Genomic DNA, 19,741 nt, shown 5'->3' on the forward strand with positions numbered 1-19,741 from the left:
ACAAGGAAACCACTCCCGTGTACATCAAGGGAATAATACTTTTAGCAGGATTAAATTTTTTCAGTTTTGGAAAGTACTCACCATCTCTAATGATTTGCAAAAAGTTTTCTAGTATGATAATAATACCCCTCTCTGTTGTTTTTTGCATGGCATCTATCAGTTTTACAAAAAAAACAAAAAATTTTTTTCTTGTAAAAATGAAGTTTACCAAAAACCTACACCTGACATTTTGAAAGTCATATCTACTGATGTCTGTTTATTATTCCATTTTATTGCAACACTAGCAAATAATTGAAGTTGTTTTTGTTTGAGAAAAATTAATAGTGTTAACGACGTTCCAATCAAATTTTATTCGAAAAGTCGAAAAAAGAAGCTTAACGTTAAGGAGTGTCACAGGGTGTCTAGAAAAAGCGCTCAGTGGAAGCCAAGCTTTATTAGAAGCATCTCTTTTTTCAGCAATTTATAAAACAACATAAACAATCATAAAGGGTGTACGATTGATTTACCGTGCGTTGAATTTGTGTGGATCGCGAAGAATATAAATGATGGTACTGACAATACCAAACGTAGTGCAGTATACATATCTGTGATCTATAAAAAGAAATTTGCCAATGCATTACATTTGTACGAAACAGGACCTCGATGCTGATTTTCGTGGATTGACAAAATCAGCTTATGATGTGATTAAACGACAGGAAAAAAAAGAATAAAGAAATTTTCTAACTGGAAGTACATTCTCCTGAATTTTTTTTGCACTTCTTATATACCTGTTTTATTGTCTTTGTTTTCTCAAATGAAACTCGATTATATCAATCTATCCATGCCGAGGTCATGAGCTATGGAAGTAAAAAGACAGTTACCTTTTGTGTAAAATGTAAACAGAGCTACAATATTTTTAAACATAAAAAATTGTTTTAAAACCAACAAAGATAAGTGAATAGAAAATGATAGAAAAGGAAGTACCTTTGTTAGCAAATATTTCTTTTAAGTTCTTGTCCTCTTCCATTTCCCTGAAAAGAAAACAAGAAAGCGGTCTAAACACTCACCCCAGTGGAATTCAAATCAACTTCATTCCCAGGGCATTTGTCTTTATGACAAAAGTGCTGTTTGTTAGCACAGTGGAAGCCTCAAGATGAGGACGCAATGTGGATACTTTAAAAAAAGAAGAAAATTCAAGGCAACTGTTTTTGGGAGTTTTTCTTAAATTTGCAAATTTAATTTATTTCCTTTTATTAATTCCGATGAAAGTAGCTAGATTAGAATTGGTTGGATCTTCTATTTCTTTTACATGTTGATGAGCGCGAATACCATCTGAGACTTTTTTTTTAATGTGCGTTATTTCGGAGGATGAAATCAAACACTTTTATTTCGGGCTTTTATTCTGCCTGCCAAGGTTTATTAGCATCCGAGGCTGGCTTATTAGTTGCTTAAATTTTCATGAGATTTCAGGCTCGTGTTTTAATGTGCGGTATTTCGGGGATTTAGGAATTTTAGGAAGTGAAGACTTCTTTCACACCCTTTTTTTCTCCTGTTAAAAGTCTGGTATAAGCGTAAAAGAAAGAAAAAGCCTAGGAAATAAGTCTTGAATTATTCTCTCTCTATGTGAAACCTTCCATGTGAACATGCTACAGAAGTCCATATTTAATTTGTCGTTATTTTTGTTTAAAGTTTTATTTAACTTGCTGGCTTATTAGTTGCTTAAAATTAAATGAGATTACAGCCTGGTGTTGCTTTTAAATAAAGCATATATACATAAATTAGTCGAGAAATAAAAGCATCTAACCTTAGACGATCTTCTTCGAGTAACTCAACGAGCGCGTTTCTTTGCTCCACTGTGTCAACGAGTTCTTTCGTAAGTCGGTCGATCTCGTCGTGTGAGTTAGGCTTTGGTCCTGCAAATAAAATCATAAAAATATAAAACCTAAAACCGATTAGGCTAACAGAAAAAGCAGTAATCAAAAACGCCCGAACACAAGAATGAGATAAAATAGCGTAAACCGGTAAAGTCAGTCGTAAAAATTTTTTGTGGAATAATTTTGATACCAAAAAAAGTTTACCTTTGTTTTTTTAGTTGAGTATTAACAGCAAACTAATCCGCAAATGAAGTTTGTAACTTCTCTTTATTTCTCTCTTACACAAAAAATATGCGGACAGAAAACTTACGTTCACAAGTAAGCAGGTCTCTGATCTGTTGCTCCAACCGTGCCTGTCTATCTTCGAGTTGGATCGAATTGGATTGAATAACGAGTTCAGACTCAAACCTAAGCAAGGTATTTTTTTCGTTGACAAGATGAAACCATTCAAACATAAAGCTGTTGATTCTTTCTTCCGGCACTAATAAAAATAAAAATATATGTTGTATCTTTCTTTTACTCCGAACTCCCTACGTACGCAGAAAATACGGTGACAGCGATAGCTCAAATCTTGCACCAAAGTTAGCGACGGACAAAATAATAGACCGTTACAGCAATGGCGTTCATCAAAGACATACTCGTTTCATCCTGCAAGTCCTTCTCAACCTGTCTAGCGCGTTCTTCAAGTTCGAACTGTTTCACATCCACCTCATTGAGTTTGCGTTGTATAGACTGTGCCTCCCATAAACGCTTCGTTTGTCTCTCTTTCAGTTCTTTCTCGATTTTCTTTTTTTCTTTTCTCTTCTTTTTTTCTTCGAGCAACGTTAGTTCCTTATCAGTTAACTGTCTCTTCTGTATAAAAAAAAGGGGAAAATGATCAATAAAAAATATAGTTTTCAGAATAATAGAAAGGGTTTATCAAATGGCCGGAACGCTTATTTAACTACTAAGCCATATTTTCGCAATTTCACATGCAAAAACTGTCGAGCTGATGGCGGCGAAAAACAAAACTGGCTATTTTTCCGGCATGTATGTAATTTACAGACTCGAACATATAGATATATCTAGAATTTTTATCTTCTCCAGCCTTGGTCATGTTTTCATCCAGAATGAGTCTTGCTGAAATATTTCTTTGTAATATACTTTTCGAAAAAAAATCTTGAACCAGCGAGCAAAGTTCGCTGGTCTGTTCATTGCGCAAAACGCGTTTACCGGATTTTTAATATGTGCGTGGGATATACGGAATGTGAGCATTCTAACCGGTTCGTAGCCCCTTTAAAACAAATACACTGACAGAAGGTTTATACCTTTGTTTTTTTGCCAAGTGCTCTTCTGAGGAGACCTACTTGTTTTTCCTCAGGTTCCTCTTCTTCACTTGATGTGGAGTCAGATAACATCTCCTCTTCGCTTTTTGGATACTCTGTTAGAAAGAAGGTGACGTTCTTTACTGTAAAGGTATTTAGCCTACTCTTATAGGGAGCGAACAAAATTTCTTACCACCAGCTTTGACTAACACCCAATCGTCATCTCTTTGTTGCTGTTTCTTTTTCTTTTCTTTACCTTTACCCAGCGGTGAAAATTTCGCCAGTTTGGGTGATTTTTCAGTCGATTTTTCAATCGACTTCTCGAATGATTTTCGTCTGTCTTTAGAAGTATTCACTTTCTTTGGCCAAACTTGACCTTCTTCGTCTTGTTCTTCTATGATGTCTTCTTTTGTAACTTTCTTTTCTTTCTTCTTCTTCTTTAAGACAAGTTTCTTCTTTTTCTTTGGTTTGGCTAGTGTAAGAAAGAAAAAAGTAACTTTAAGTCTCATTTATTGCGTTTGGAACCTAAAAAACTAACCACAATTAACCACTGCCATAGTTCGGATGAGTGTATATTCTCAGATCAATTTCGCGGCAGTTAAAAAGACTAAAACTCTGAAAAAGATTAACGCCATCGAGACCAATCTACAATTTATTTTTCACATATGTACATGTTTTTCACTTGCGTAGAATATAGAGATCAAGTTCATTATAATATAATTGACAAATTACCACCATCCCCCATCCCCACACACACCCAATTAATAAAATCAAAATTACCCTCTTCTGCAGGGGGTGGAATGTCTTCAGACATGTCATCGATGTCAATAGCAATCGAGAGCGGCTTAAAGCCAGCCGCACGCAAGCCTTCGCTAAATGCCATCGACACAGGATACTGCGCTCGCCGTTCTTCCATAGGCCTCCTCTGTACGGCGCCAATGCTGTCTTGTCGCGTAACTTTAAAACTATTATTCCTTTCACGATACAGTTCACTGCCGTAAGTATCGCGCAGCCAGGCCGAATTTTCATCGTCGTTATCATTTTGCGATTTTAAATCGTCTGGTACCAATAGCCTCTTTCTGACCTTTATCTGTTCCGGTAAAACATTGTCTTGTTGAACCAGCTCTTCACTCAAAGCTAACTTCTTTCTGCTATATGAATAACTGAGTTTTTCAACGTGTTCATTTCGTTCCTTTTCAAACATGGAGTCTTCCTGAATAAGTTTTGTCAAGTTTGGTGTTGACACGCTGAATTTCGAAGCTGTAAAGAAACTGCTTGTTTTGACTTTCTGTGGTGAACATTTGGTAATACTTGGATGCCTATCTAGCAGTGACCTCGCGGCGAATTTATCGTAAGGTCCAGCATCTTCCAACTGTTCGTCAGGCTTACCGTCAACATTTTCCGGCATCGTGAGATTTGATGAACAACGTGTCTTGTTTGGTTGTTGCTTTACTTCAATCTCGGGAAGATTCTCTTTTAGCTTAGCCTGAATATCACGGACTTGACGTGAAAATTTAGGAGAAAGTTCGATCTCCTCCGTCGATTTCTTTCTAAAGGCCTCGCTAACATCGCTTTTCTCTATAATTTGCGTGAGAGGACGCCTTCGTCTATCTAGATAAAGTTAAGTTAGATATGTAATTCTATAGGATATCCAGTATTAGCTGAGATCACAACCAAACACTTTCAGTGAGGTTATAATGATACACATCACGAGATAGATGCAAAAAAGTTTTTTAATTGTCAAAACGAAGACGATAACACGACGGGTTACGTGCATAAACATTATAAAAAATTCTTTACACCGAATAAAACAATGAGTGTCTGCATCCAATCAGCATCAACAACAAAGCATGGACAAAGTCACACGAGTGCAGTTACTTTCGCAAGATTAACCACGGTGGGAAGTAAAACTAGGTACCTGACACTTTCTTCGCTGGTGTCGTCTCCTCCGTTTTATAAATCAACCTGTTGTAATGCATCTTGCAGTAGAAGCTCCCCTCTGTGTCGTCATCGTCAAAAAAGGCGTAGTTGCCAAGCAACAGCTGACATTTACAAACACAGCACCGAAAACATTTTCGGTGGAAAAATAAACCTTCGGCTGATTGGCGCTCCATGACGTAGACTTTTCTTGAACAAAAGTGACATTTCTCACTCTCTGTTAGCTTAAAAATAAGAAAGTAAATAATACTAAAGTGTAGATTAGGCGATGATAAACTCTAAAAGACCGCGTTAACTGCAACTAATAAAAGAAAAAAAAGACTATCTGTACCTATAAAATCCAGACATTTTACACGACTTCCTAAACATAGTATACTCTTATTGTCTCAAATTCTCAGTGGCCTGACAAAAAAGTTTAAAATATAGAGAGTTTTCGCGGAACCGGCCAAAAACATCATAATAATGCCTTTAATACATTCAGATATTTTCAAATCAAAAAGCATATATTATACTCTGTTGGTGCTATCTGCATCTACCATTTTTCGCTTAAGAACATAAATGAAAAAACAGAATTTTGCTTGTGAAAAAACAGAATTTTGCTTGTTAAAAAACAAAATTTTGCTTATGTTATAACGTGACAGATGAAGTGAAAGGAAAGCTAACTTAACCAAACACGTTGGTAAATAATAATGACACTAATATAATCCTTCATGATAGAAGCTACAGCATTCTGCAAAGTGGTATTGCCTTCAGTTTTCCAATCTTTTTTATTCGGTTAGGAAACTATCTAAAGAGTTACTAAACAAATTCGTCCAGTAACCCGGGATGTTGGTTCAATATACCAAAATATTCAAGCCCCGATTTTATTTCTAGATAACTGCGATATGGCAGGGGACCAAAAGATATATTGTTTTACGTGTCAAAAATTTTAGGAGATCGAGTATTTTAATCATTACAAACATACTGTGCCACCTGTGAGCATAAGACATCCTCCTTTTCTTTCAAATATGTAATATAAACGCTCAGTGCATAGTTAAATTACCACTGTCTGTCTTTCTAAGCTTAATGAACCTACATTTTCTCTTGGTTGAGCTTCACGCGCCTGACCAGTACTTTGAACTATCGTATCGCCAAACACAGCTTCAGCTAATTGAGAAATTCTTTTAAATTTATCCTGCCCAGTTGAAGGGTTGATTCCATTCCTCAATTCCGTATTTTCTTCATTCTTTTTTCTATCCCTCTCAGAAGTTCGTGCTACCAAATTATTAACATCGATAGGTGATGCTGGAAAATGCGTTTTAGTCGGACTGCTATCACTTGATGAAAGTCCACTTTGGTCAGAATGAGAAATATTTCCATTGCTGAGATGTGCTCGCTCAAATGATTTTAACATGATATTTTTATCGTCGGTTGTCAGCAGCTAGAAAACAGCGGAAGGTTAATGACTCATACGTCAAATTATGAGAAAAAAATCCGTTTAACCTAGTTTTAAAAATAGATCTTTGCATGCGTGTTCAATGTTTCAAATTATATTCTAACTCTATAATTGTACGTTAGTTACGAAATCTAGTTTTTTAGTCACGAGGTGTAAGTTGACTGCTTTCACCCCAAAACATCTTAGGAGGTCTAGGCTTTCTGTTTTTATGTGGTTGTATTTTTGTCAAATAATAATAAAAAACACACAAAAAAGATATTCAATCAATTGAAACAAGATTTGTGGTCATGGTATATTAGTTTTGACTAAGCCACACAAAAAATAGCAGCGCTTTCCATCGCGGCCGCTACCACCAAGTAAATAAACATATCATGTCTTGCCTTGTTTTCTTTATCTTTCTTCGATTTCTTTCTTAGTTTTGTTTTCTAAAATGTAAAGAAAAAAACATTTACACTCACACAGAGCACAGATGTCACTCCAATACTAGTCGTAAAAACTGTAGCTGTAATGTACCGCCGTTCTAATTCACCACGGAAAAAAATGCTGATGTGAAATGCTATCTTCCTGCTTCGCCTGGACAAACTTGTGTTTGAGCCCACTAATTTATATTGTTTTACATGTCAAGACTGTATAATAAGCAGAAGAGCATGTTGCAACAGAAAGTCGAGCTGCGACATTGCGGACTGTATACAACTGCAGTACATGAAATTATTTTTATGAACAAAGAGAAGGATGACAAATCAAACCTTTGATCTTCTCGATAGCTTCGTAAGGATTGACATTTTTGATGTTGGTGTCTTAGATGGTAGTGTGTCAGCTGGCTTTCCATCTTTCAATTGTACCGCCTTAACGCTTTTCTTCGAGACTAAAATGCGGGTGTTCATAAATCAATCAACTTAAAATGAACTAAACCTCAATATAGCGAAAGCAGTATTCTTTGCTAACACGTTTTTATACATGAGTATACATGTCAAGTATGAAAAATAATTTTAAAAACATTTTTTTTTTTAAATGAGCTTTCGGTTCTGACCACAACTATGATCTTCAGAAAAATATAATAAAAAATACTCCCTACAATGGTCAGATGCAAGAACTATATAATTGTCGTTCTTTGAAAATTTTGAAGTTCTTGCATCTAAACCTATTTATTACATTTTGGAGATATTAAAGAGAGTTTTTTATACATAACGAGAAACCATGTTTCAATAGAAATATACCGTAAGCACCTTTGTATGTAGAGAGTATTTTATATAATTTTATTTTCTGGATAAAAATAATATTGAGTCTTTAATTTTTTTATGCTTTTGTTTCTAATGAATTGCACACATGCAAAATTTCGACAATTTACTTCAATATCAGTTTCGGGACAACAAACCAACTGTCTTTGTGTTTCGAGTCGATACGCGTGGATGTTTCTATTGGAATTAAATACAGTTTACCTTGTGAGGCAAAATTTTCTCCCATCGAAATGCATTCTATTATTTAAGTTTAATGACAAGGTTTCACAACATTTAAAAACACTGGCAACAAATTTACATACACAAATCACATTTACCTTTCGTGATCCTGTTAATTTTTATTTTGGATAAAATGATTATACTTTTAAAATAACATTAAATAGGCGTTGTTATTCTTAAAATAATAATTATGTAACTACTCTTTTTAAAGTTCAACTCACAGCTTAGCTCATTAAAACTACGACAGCTGGTTTTATATAGACAAATCACGTTTTAACCACGAATTGCAAGTTGCTCATTGTTAATAAAATATACATACAAATCACTCGTAGCGTTACCTATTGCTACCCTGAAGCCAAAACGCTTTGGACTTCTTGGTATTGGTCTGATTGGTTCAACTGGCACACGTGGGCTTGGCAATTTCAATACTTCTTCTTTTTCGGGTTTGGTTATGTTGTTGTTAAAAACAAAAACTAAAAATTGATACGTTTTAGTATACATTAGTGGAGCATTTATTATCGTGCGTGAAACGTGCAATATCATGATGTTGTATGCATTGAGTACAAGTCAATGAATTACTAGGTTGTTAAATATTTTAAATGTTCCAAGTGTTTATTGTCGTGGTTATAGTAAATTAAAGTTTTATGTTTATTACCTTAACAAGATTGATATTTGCAGCAGAGAAATATTTTCACAATATCTTCATGCGGAAAATTTAAAAGTTTTTTAAAAACATAAAAGTTTTTTTAAAAAAATACAAGATAATTTTATCTTCTCCCGCGTGTTTGCCAAAATATAAACATAAGATTTTCCACAACAGTTCATCTTGCTAAGGTTGTTTTTTTATTTCAGCAAATATAAGTGTGCTCACATTCTCTGTAGTCAGTTTAGTTTTTTTAAGGGGGTTCATCTAGAAACTCACCTGAGGACACTTATCACCTATATCGTCACTATTAGAGACTCTTTAAATGCCACTTTAGGGCCTCAAGATAATATAATACAGTTGTAAATGTTCAATATTAGATGAACCCCCTTAATTTAAGATGAAATTAAGTTGAGTGCGTATTTTACAAACTAAAAAAATCAGTTAAAATCGGTACCAACATACATGTTTATTTATTGATAAGAAGAAATATCTTCATTAAAAACATCGAGATACCTTTTATTGCCAACTCAATGAACATATAGTGAAGAAAAAGAGAAAGTGAATTTATAAATTAAGAGGACTATTGTTGACAAGCATTTTAGGAAAGGTTCACTTTTATAGAACTTTTGAACAATTTTTCTGCTGCCCCAAAATAAGTTCTTTATAACACACAAAACAAAAACCTGTGTAAATTTCTCCATGTGATAGAAAACTTGATATATAGTACCTGGCGTTTCGTTACTTAAAGCTTCATAATACAATGACACATAAGCCATAATAGCAAGTATGTCAGCATTTTTCTGTGTAGCTAAATCGTGTCCAGATATTTTTGGAGGTATGCCAAGGTGCTCTTCTGCAACTGAAAAAGCCTAAATGAAGTGAAAAGAACATATCTCAGTGTAAATAAAATCAAAACAAACAGCGTGAATGTGAAGTAACTTAGTTTACCATTTCACAATTCCCTTCAACGTCATTGGGATCCAATGCGAAATAATCACTAGATAAAACAGACAAGTTACTTATAACAGTAAAAGATCTGTCAATAATATATCATAATAAAAACACAGTCAATTATGGTCAAAACTAATAATTTTTCTTAGGCACTTTACCAACACACTTCAAGTTAAAAAAAAACCTATTGGATCACCATCAAATTTACATACTAAACTTACATCAAATGTGGTCTATAGCGATGTATAATAGCACAGAATGCTAGCCCACTTCGCCAGGACGAACTCATGTTAATTACTTCAACGTTAGGGTAGTCTGCTGTCTGCTCTTTACACCATTTTAAAAGTGTGTTGGGATCAACTTCCTTTTTCTTCACTAAAATAGTAAAAACGTAAAATAAATTTTAAAAACTATAAGCACACACAAATTAAAGGCTGCATAAACACTGATGTAAAATCTGGACCCAATTTTACCTTTGACTGGTTTCGATGATTCTTTAATTGGTTCTTTTGATGCCCAATTTTCTAAGTCAACTGTTCCATCTGACGCATCTAACAAATGTTTTATTTGGTCCTTCTGTACACGACGTGCATTTAAATTTAAATACCTATAAAGGTATAGAAATTTCAGTGGATTAATTGCACTTTGATGTTATGCTTTATAACTTATAAACTTAAATCTACATTTTCATGATTAGGGGAACATTATTTTAGTCAATATCACCATCAAAAGGTATAAAAAAAAACGATGTTTGTTGACTAAACTCAAAAGTAATGTTACAATGAAATGGAGATTGAAATAATTGTCCAATAAGTTCCACATTTGGTATTGTTTAATTTAAACACCTTTATAAAAACGTATAAACAAAGAATAAAATCAATTCATTAAAACCGAAGCTTTTCGTAATTTAAACACCTTTAATCACAAAAAAGTATAATAGATAAGGAGTTGAAGGAGAGCGTTTGGAATGGATGCTATACCTAGTTGCAGGGTTTATTGAATATTTATCATGGAACCGTATCAGTGAACTCGGCTTGGTTTGAGGGAGATCTTTGAAGATACTCTCCCTTTCTTGTATCAAGTCCAGTGACTCGCGACCTAAACCAAATCCTCTTATCATCCAGGCAGCATCAAATGCTCCAAGAAATCCTCGAGCACATCCAGAGCCAGTTGGCCAGAAAGGCTAAAAACAATTTAATTCACTTGTTTAGACATTGATTAATATTTTTTAACATTTAAGGTGAAAGGAAGCTTACTTCTAAGAGCACATCGCCTGCAATGCACATTAGCAACCTTTTCCCCTTTCTTTCCAAAATCTTTGAAGAACTTTCCGCCTGATGAATTGAAGTGAAGTCAAACATAGCAACATCCTCTTTACCCTGGTGGTTTAAAGCAAATTCGTGGTGAGGCAACTGATACTTCGTTGAGAAATCAGCAGCTTCTTTTGCATATTGTAACAAGGCCTGATGACTAATATTACCTGATGATAACAATTCAAATACGTCTTTACTGTCCTAAAGCAAAAAAAAACAAAGAAGAATGGTCCCAATTAATTATTAAATGCATAGAAACTAAAACAATCAATGCATAACCATAAAATCAAAGTCACTTCCAGTTTCTATAGCACTTTTTTTAAATTATGCTACTTTTGTAGCCATATTCTCCAAAATAAATCCAGTTAATAGTGGTTGGAACTAAATTTTCATACCTGTTTTATTACACCTTTATTCAGTAGACTTTTCTTCTTCGCAGTCATGACAAAATAATGAGTTTCACCCTTATAGTATACAATATTTTCCAATTCAACTCCTGTGCGTTCAGTAAGTTGATGAAAAAATTCTTGGTTATATATAAAAGCTACACCACTGATCTCTTCAACTCTTGCCTCTTCACTGGTTTGTTTATTTACAAAATTACAAGTGATAGCAATAGCTAACTTCCCTCGAAATTCTTTCCGTTTAAACTTTAATGAATTGTTCTTGCCATCACAGGCAACAATAACATCAAATTCAAAAGCATTCAATGGTGAAGATGGCGGCTTGATTTTTGCATACCATCCTTTTCCTAAAAAAAATTACAACATACTGAATATTGTAATTACCTCTACATTCAATAATAATGGTAAATGTTTATTTTATAATGGTTTAAGCTCCTCACCTTCATTCGGTTCTACAAGATCTGTAAACAAGGTTTTTGGGAACACTTGAACACCCAATAGTAAACAGATCTTTAACAAAATGCACTGCAGCCTCCGAATACCTTAAATGCCATGAAAACATGAATTAAAAGCTAGGTTCATAGTGAAACATAAACTTGACACATTATAGTGATATTACCACTTACTAATATGATCCAAAGAACCAGCACAAAACTTTCCAAAGAAAGATTTAACTCCAATGGCTTTTAAATCAACAATTAAAAAAGGCCACAAATGCAAAACATTATTTCTAGAAAAGCTGTCTCTTTTTTCAATGACAATAACATGAGCACCTAACAGTGCAATCTCCACAGCTGTACGGAGTCCAACTGGTCCAGCACCAATTATCAAAACTTTATTTTTAGCACATGGCTTATTCTTATAGTCAACATGTTTACTTTTTTTCTCTAATTTGTTGAATAATGTTTGACATTTCCAAGACTTTAACTTTGCCTTTAATGATGTGAATATAGTTTTGTTGTTTTTAGGATTAATATCAAGTTGTTTACACAATTTATAAAAAACAGTGAGTGTTGGCATTAAGTCTGTGGTTGCAAGAAATTCATCATATATGGATTCAGCAGTTACAGCAGACTCACTTCCATCTTCATCATCCATAGTCCAAGTCACTGAATTTTTTGAAATATGGATTTATCTAAAAACAGTAATAAATTATATGATAATAACCTATTCAAAATACATGTGGCATATTTTTATATGCCACATGTCAGACATATTTTTATTATTTTATACTTCAAAAATTTTCTTGTTATTTTGGGGATGTGTAAAATATCTTCAGAAATCATAGAAAACAAATAAAAAATTGGTTGATATTACACAAATGTGTGTTAAATGGGCTAAACTTTTGGGAAAATCTGAGCCAGTGAGACACATAGTGCTTGAAGCCTGACATGCTTTTTCTTTAACACAGTGTGCTATCTTCCCAATTTCCCTCACATGGCTTGGGTTAACCCAGGGCTACGGTAACATTCACTCATTGAATTGAACATTGAATTGCCGCCAGGGGGAATCGAACCCCGGTCTCTCGCAATAAGTGAGAGAGTTATAACCACTAAATTACAGTGCCATAAGACACGCTTTAAGATATGAAAGGCGAAATCCCAAGAGTATGTCATTATCACTGAACTGGCCACAAATCCAGACAAATATTAGTCTGCCATGTTAAGATACACTTTAAGCGAAGAAACTCAAAAAGATTTACCAGTCGCTGAATGTTACTGAAGAGAAAGGCAATTTTATTATTGAACAACTTGAAAAGTTTGCAAATAAAACGCTAGAGAGACACACCTTCAACAATTGAATACATAAGAGTGGTGAAACTTTTGATGATTTTGTTACAGACATCAAAATACTCGGCAAAAATTGCAATTTTTGTGTTGCCTGCCATGACAGCTTGATTAAAGATCACATCGTTGAGGGCATAAACAATGACACTGTCCATAGAAAGTTACTGGTAGAAACAAAATTCACCAAAAAGTGCAACAAGAAATTGAAACAATGAAATCAGCAAAAACACTGGAGGTGAATGCGGTTTACAAGCCAATACAAAGACATTCCACTAACAACTGCATTTAGCAAGAACCGAAACAACAACTAACACCTTGTAAATTCTGTTTATGTCAGTGGAGGAGCCAAAAACTGTCCGGCATAGGGTAAAAACTGTATTCAGAAACACAAGAATTTTCGTACTAACATTTACCGCAAAGCAGCAAGCAAACAATAATAAGCACCACTGTGAAAATGTAGAGATTGACACTGAAATGATAGCTGCTGATAGCGACATCGAGACAGACACAGAGATATTAACTGCAAGCAGTGGGAATGACTTAGACACAGCATTTTATGGTCTGACGGACACAAGAAACAATACCAAAGTACATTATATCCATTCAGGAAGGAAAGTACTCAAAAAGTAACCAAATGAGTATTGTGATTTATAAACATTAAACTGAAGCTGTATACGTAATTACATACATTTTAAGAACATTCAGTATTCTTAACACTTCATTATTTCTTCTTACTCTATTACAGTACAGTCCAGATGTAAGCGTACGCGTACGCTCAAGTTTCACACCTTTTTCTCTGAGGCGGTAGTTGTTTGTCTTTTGTTCTTATTAATTATCTTGCGAGTCTTGTAAGTCATTAACTTGTGCGTAATAAACAAAAGATTATTGAAGAAAAAATAGCTCATTATAACTGTGCGTAACTATTGTTAAATAGTGTTAACATAACTATTCCCGATAGCATAATTGCAAATGTTATCAACTCTATCAATGTGACACGAAGAGCCATTGTTTAATATTTTTATTAAACAAATGTTTTGCGTGGAAACTAAATAAACTAGCGAGAAGGCATTGTTGGTTGCGCAGGTTAAATAAAGCTTTCAAGCAATAGAAATTATTATATTTTAACAAAGATTGAAACTTTAATTTTAATAGAAATGCTTTTTTAGATCGCATTTTAAAAAGTTTAAAAACGAAAAACGGCTATAGAAATGTTTTTTTAGATCGCATTTTAAAAGTTTAAAAACGAAAAACGCGATAGAAATTTTTTTTTTTAGATCGCGTTACTATAATTAGTTTCGTTGTTAAAAAAAATAAAAATTCAATGGCCTTGGCGTTTAATTTATTCTCGCGCAGAGTATTGTCTATAAACAATGTTTCTTGCTATGCTTTTGTTTTTAACACGAAGCAATTATTTTCGCGCAATTTGAAAGGAACTTGCTATCCTATTGTTTTTTTTAATGAAAGCAATTATTTGAGTTGAGCGTACGTGTATGCTTACATCTGGACTGTACTGTAGTTTGTTTTCTTTACAGCTTCAATTTTTTTTCTGTTTTCATTAGTATTAAAACTTTGTTTTATTATAGGGGGAAATTTTGTGCATATAACATATATCTACCACTATACATTACATTATTTTTTACATATAAGTATTTCGATTTCCACATATAGAAAGGAGAAAGGTAGTAACATTTCAAATATTGAACATATATAAAGGAGGTAAGTAGCTGTCAGACAAAATATCAGATTAAAATTGATTTTCATCGTACAATTTTGCATTTGCATTTGGGTTGGACAATGTCAATGTCTGACTGCTATTTCAAAGCCTGTTATAAGCCAATTACGAGCCTCTCCCTTGATAGATAGATAGATAGATAGATAGATAGATAGATAGATAGATAGATAGATAGATAGATAGATAGATAGATAGATAGATAGATAGATAGATAGATAGATAGTGTATATTTTAATGGCTAGCCTCACAAATATCGAGGGACATACCCTGTCTATTATTTCCAGGAGGGGCTATGGCTTAGATGGAGAGTCCTAGGGTACTTAATGGTCATTTTGAGCTATGCAGACCCAAATAGGGCCCACGTTCTACTAGACAACTCCCAGTAACATCCAACGGCCCACACAGTGTGTCATCTCCCCAATTTCTCTCACATGGCTTGGGTTAACCGGGGGCTATGGTAACATTCACTCGCCCATGTTGAATCACCATCAAGAGGAATTGAACTCCGGTCTTCGCACAGAGTACGAGAGCTATAACTATTCTGCCCAGATTGAGAAAACAGCCTGTTTATAAACAGGACGGCCAAATTATGTACCCATTGCCCTAATATGTTTTTTTCCTGGTTATGTCGTGTTGACCGGATTATAATTGCTGATATAATGGCTGGTTAAGAAGGCTTTTATTGGCATCTTTTTTGACGTAATTTTTCTCTGCAGGATAAAACACCAATAAAAACTAACAAGGCATAGCGGAAAAATAGTCTCGACATAATTCTTAGTATAAACTAAGAGTACATTTCATCATAAAATACTTTGTAGTAACTAAATTTCACCGAACTAGATTTTATGGATGGGTGGGCTCATTTGTATTTTCGCGGGAATTGAATTCTGAGAATGACCTTAAATTATTAAACTTGCGAACCCCAAAATTTAATTTCCACAAAATTTTGTTTCATTTGAGAACAACAACTTTGCAAACAGGGCTATTTACTTGTCATGAATGATATAAAAGCCGGTCGGACCCAATTATGTTCGTTCTATAGGTGAGAAATAATATAAAAGTGTTGTACATAAGCAGGCCTGCCCCGATTATGTTCGTTCTATATGTGCCAAATAACATTTTTAACTGTGGTACATAAGTGCCAAATAATATAAAAAGTGTCGTACATAAGCCGGCCTGGCCCGGTTATGTTTGTTGTATAAGTGCCAAATAATATTTATAAAGCTTGGTTCTCACAATGGGCTAACGATGAGCTAACCATAGTGCGTATGACGCGCTACAACCTTAGCCCATAGTGTGAACGTAAAAGTACCTGCTTACAGTACAGTCCAGATGTAAGCGTACACGTACGCTCAGCTTGCAAAAATAATTGCTTTCATTAAAAAAACAATAGGATAGTGAGTTCCTTTTAAAATTGCGCGAAAATAATTGCTTCGTGTTAAAAACAAAAGCATAGCAAGAAACATTGTTTAAAAACAATACTTTGCTTGAGAATAAATTAAACACGAAGGCGATTGAATTTTAATTTTTTTTAACAACAAAACTAATTATAGTAACGCGATTTGAATCTCGATTTATTTAAAAAACACAAGCTCTTTTAAAAAACAACAAATCCAATGATGTAAATATTTAAAAAAAAAACTAATGCTACTTTTAAAACTTTTGGTAATATTTCTTTATCGTCGAAACATACTTTTCTTCTTTTTATAAAAAGCAACGTTTAGCAACGCAAACGGAAAAACCCTACGTTTGGGACTTTTCCCTTCAAGATAAGATTTTTGAAAACAAATTAAATTTTAATACAGAAGAAAGAAAAAATTTAAAAATATAGCTTTTGACGTTTTATAGTATCATGCTACATTTTATTGTTAAAAACATTGTCATTTTTTTTCTAGCGCGCAACAGCTCTATCTCTTAAAAGATTTAAACAAAGCATCTAGCTGTCTATTTAGTTTTCACGCAAATCTTTTATTTTATAAAACTATCAAACAATGGCTCACCATGTCACATTGATAGAGTTGATAACATTTTAAATACTTAAAACACTATCTAACGAAGCTTTCTTCGTTCTTTAACTTTCTAAAAAATCATTTCTATCGCCGTTCTTCATTCTTAAACTTTTAAAATGTGATCTAAAAATAACATTTCTGTCGACGTTTTTCGTTTTTAAACTTTTAAAATGCAATCTAAAAACATTTCTATAGCGGTTTTTCATTTTTAAACTTTCAAAATGCGATCTAAAAAAACATTTCTATCACAGTTTTTCGTTTTTAAACGTTTAAAATGTGATCTAAAAAAACATTTCTATCGCCACTTTTCGTTCCTAAATTTTGAAAAGGCAATCTAAAAAACATTTCTATCGCCGTTTTTCGTTTTTAAACTTTTAAAATACGATCTAAAAAAACATTGCTAATAAGAACAAAAGACAAACAACTACCGCCTCCGAGAAAAAGGTGTGAAACTTAAGCGTACACGTACGCTTACATCTGGACTGTACTGTAATCGTGCTCGAAGCGATTTGTTTTTGTTAAAATAAGTAGTATCTTTCGTTTTGAATGGTCTTTTTAAAACTAAAATGGCTGACAAAATTAAAAAAAATGATGCTAGAAGAAGAAGGAGAAAAGTTGGTGTTCAGGGTAAAAGATTTTCCCTGCCTTTTTGACCCAAAGTAGTTTCCTTTTCGTAATTTTGTTAATTCCTCTCTTTCCAGGCTACATCGTCTTCTCGAAGTAGTAATAATAACAAGACTTTCTTTTTATATTTCTTTCTCATTCTTTCTAACAGTTAATTCGGCTACAAGAGCTAACGATGCACCGTAGTGTGAACGTGAAAAGAATACATCAGATACCCGCAGCTCAAAAATTGAAATTAGCTAACACATTATGTGCACTATGGTTAGCTCCTCATTAGCCCATAAGTGAGAACCAAGCTTAACTGTTGTACATAAGCTGGGTCCTGATTATGTATTTTCTTCTATTTACAAGCTGCCGTACATAATTTGGGCAGCGTTCATAACCACTATATATAGCTATAATCTACGGTGCCACAAATAATTAATTTTACTATTAGGAGGTCTCCCTCCATTTGTAAATTTTAGTTAGTTATTACCTTGTATATTATCTATATATGGAAAATAAATTCTGCTACTACTACTATAATATCCTCCAGCAGCCTTAGCTAAAATTTAAGTCAACTACTTCACTGAGCTAGCTAATAAAACGAGTCTGAGATTTAAAATTTGTATCTCATTAATCAGTAAAAGTCTGGTACCGTGAACTGTTTTATTACGCGGATTATCAGTGTTTCGTTAGCTGTTTAGTTGATTTGATTACATCTTTGATTCGTCATCGCGTTTGCTTGTCACTGCTAAACTGTTATAACTGTGCGGCCAAGTTATGATATTTTTTTTGTTTGTTGACAAAATTAACCGGATAATCGGGTAAGATTGTTTAGAAACGGATCGCTGGCCGGTACGGGAAGCACTTCATGGAAGGATCCATTTAGTCTGTGAATATGTCGTATCCGACATTGTCGTATTCTTCCAACGACATCCGACACACGACGTTAAGCAATTTATCAACGTCGTAATGTTGTTAACACATAATACTTCCTAGTATACATACTAGTGCCTAGCATAATATCTTTGTAATATACAGTAATACAGTGTAGTACATAGTAATATCCCGTATTTTACACTGTATTACTTTGTAGTATATTCAGAAATACACTGTAATAGCTTGTAGTATTCAGTAATATACTGTAATACTTTGTAGTATTCGGTAATATACTGTAATACCTTGTAGTATTCAGTAATACACTGTAATACCTTGTAGTATTCGGTAATACACTGTAATACCTTGTAGTATTCAGTAATACACTGTAATACCTTGTAGTATTCGGTAATACACTGTAATACCTTGTAGTATTCAGTAATACACTGTAATGCCTTGTAGTATTCGGTAATACACTGTAATACCTTGTAGTATTCGGTAATATACTGTAATGCCTTGTAGTATTCAGTAATACACTGTAATACTTTGTAGTATTCGGTAATATACTGTAATACCTTGTAGTATTCGTTAATATACTGTAATGCCTTGTAGTATTCAGTAATACACCGTAATACCTTGTAGTATTCGGTAATACACTGTAATACCTTGTAGTATTCAGTAATACACTGTAATACCTTGTAGTATTCGGTAATATACTGTAATGCCTTGTAGTATTCAGTAATATACTGTAATACTTTGTAGTATTCGGTAATATACTGTAATACCTTGTAGTATTCGGTAATACACTGTAATACCTTGTAGTATTCGGTAATACACTGTAATACCTTGTAGTATTCAGTAATACACTGTAATACCTTGTAGTATTCGGTAATACACTGTAATACCTTGTAGTATTCAGTAATACACTGTAATACCTTGTAGTACACTGTAATACCTTGTAATATTCGGTAGTATACTGTAATACTTTGTAGTATTCAGTAATACACTGTAGTACCTTGTAGTATTCAGTAATACACTGTAATACCTTGTAGTATTCGGTAATACACTGTAATACCTTGTAGTACACTGTAATACCTTGTAATATTCGGTAGTATACTGTAATACCTTGTAGTATTTAGTAATACACTGTAATACCTTGTAGTGTTCAGTAATACACTGTAATACTTTGTAGTATTCAGTAATACACTGTAATACTTTGTAGTATTCAGTAATACACTGTAATACCTTGTAGTATTCGGTAATACACTGTAATACCTTGTAGTACACTGTAATACCTTGTAATATTCGGTAGTATACTGTAATACCTTGTAGTATTTAGTAATACACTGTAATACCTTGTAGTATTCAGTAATACACTGTAATACTTTGTAGTATTCAGTAATACACTGTAATACTTTGTAGTATTCAGT

At 33.7% G+C, this 19,741-nt stretch overlaps 1 protein-coding gene across 2 annotated transcripts; it reads right to left on the minus strand.

Moving 5' to 3' along the window:
* Nucleotides 1-420: 420 nt before the first annotated feature.
* Nucleotides 421-18,238, minus strand: LOC130654219 (F-actin-monooxygenase MICAL3-like). Of its 2 annotated transcripts, XM_057456764.1 has the most exons (24): nucleotides 18,091-18,238; nucleotides 11,928-12,436; nucleotides 11,742-11,843; nucleotides 11,293-11,648; nucleotides 10,841-11,098; nucleotides 10,565-10,767; nucleotides 10,058-10,191; nucleotides 9,806-9,959; nucleotides 9,582-9,630; nucleotides 9,361-9,502; nucleotides 8,326-8,460; nucleotides 7,277-7,395; nucleotides 6,911-6,955; nucleotides 6,171-6,515; nucleotides 5,076-5,319; nucleotides 3,938-4,768; nucleotides 3,351-3,629; nucleotides 3,161-3,273; nucleotides 2,492-2,705; nucleotides 2,164-2,334; nucleotides 1,784-1,892; nucleotides 964-1,010; nucleotides 768-836; nucleotides 421-591 (listed from the first exon to the last, which is right to left on the minus strand). In XM_057456764.1, exons 2-23 carry the CDS (start codon nucleotides 12,397-12,399, stop codon nucleotides 805-807), a joined length of 4,554 nt encoding a protein of 1,517 aa, XP_057312747.1. In that variant the 5' UTR covers nucleotides 12,400-12,436; nucleotides 18,091-18,238; the 3' UTR covers nucleotides 421-591; nucleotides 768-804. The 2 variants fall into 2 exon arrangements, with proteins under 2 accessions (XP_057312747.1, XP_057312748.1); XM_057456765.1 differs by lacking the exon at nucleotides 8,326-8,460.
* Between the last annotated feature and the right edge of the window lie 1,503 nt (nucleotides 18,239-19,741).

This window comes from Hydractinia symbiolongicarpus, chromosome 8, assembly GCF_029227915.1.
Source record: "Hydractinia symbiolongicarpus strain clone_291-10 chromosome 8, HSymV2.1, whole genome shotgun sequence".
In the NCBI taxonomy this organism is placed as follows: Eukaryota; Metazoa; Cnidaria; class Hydrozoa; order Anthoathecata; family Hydractiniidae; genus Hydractinia; species Hydractinia symbiolongicarpus.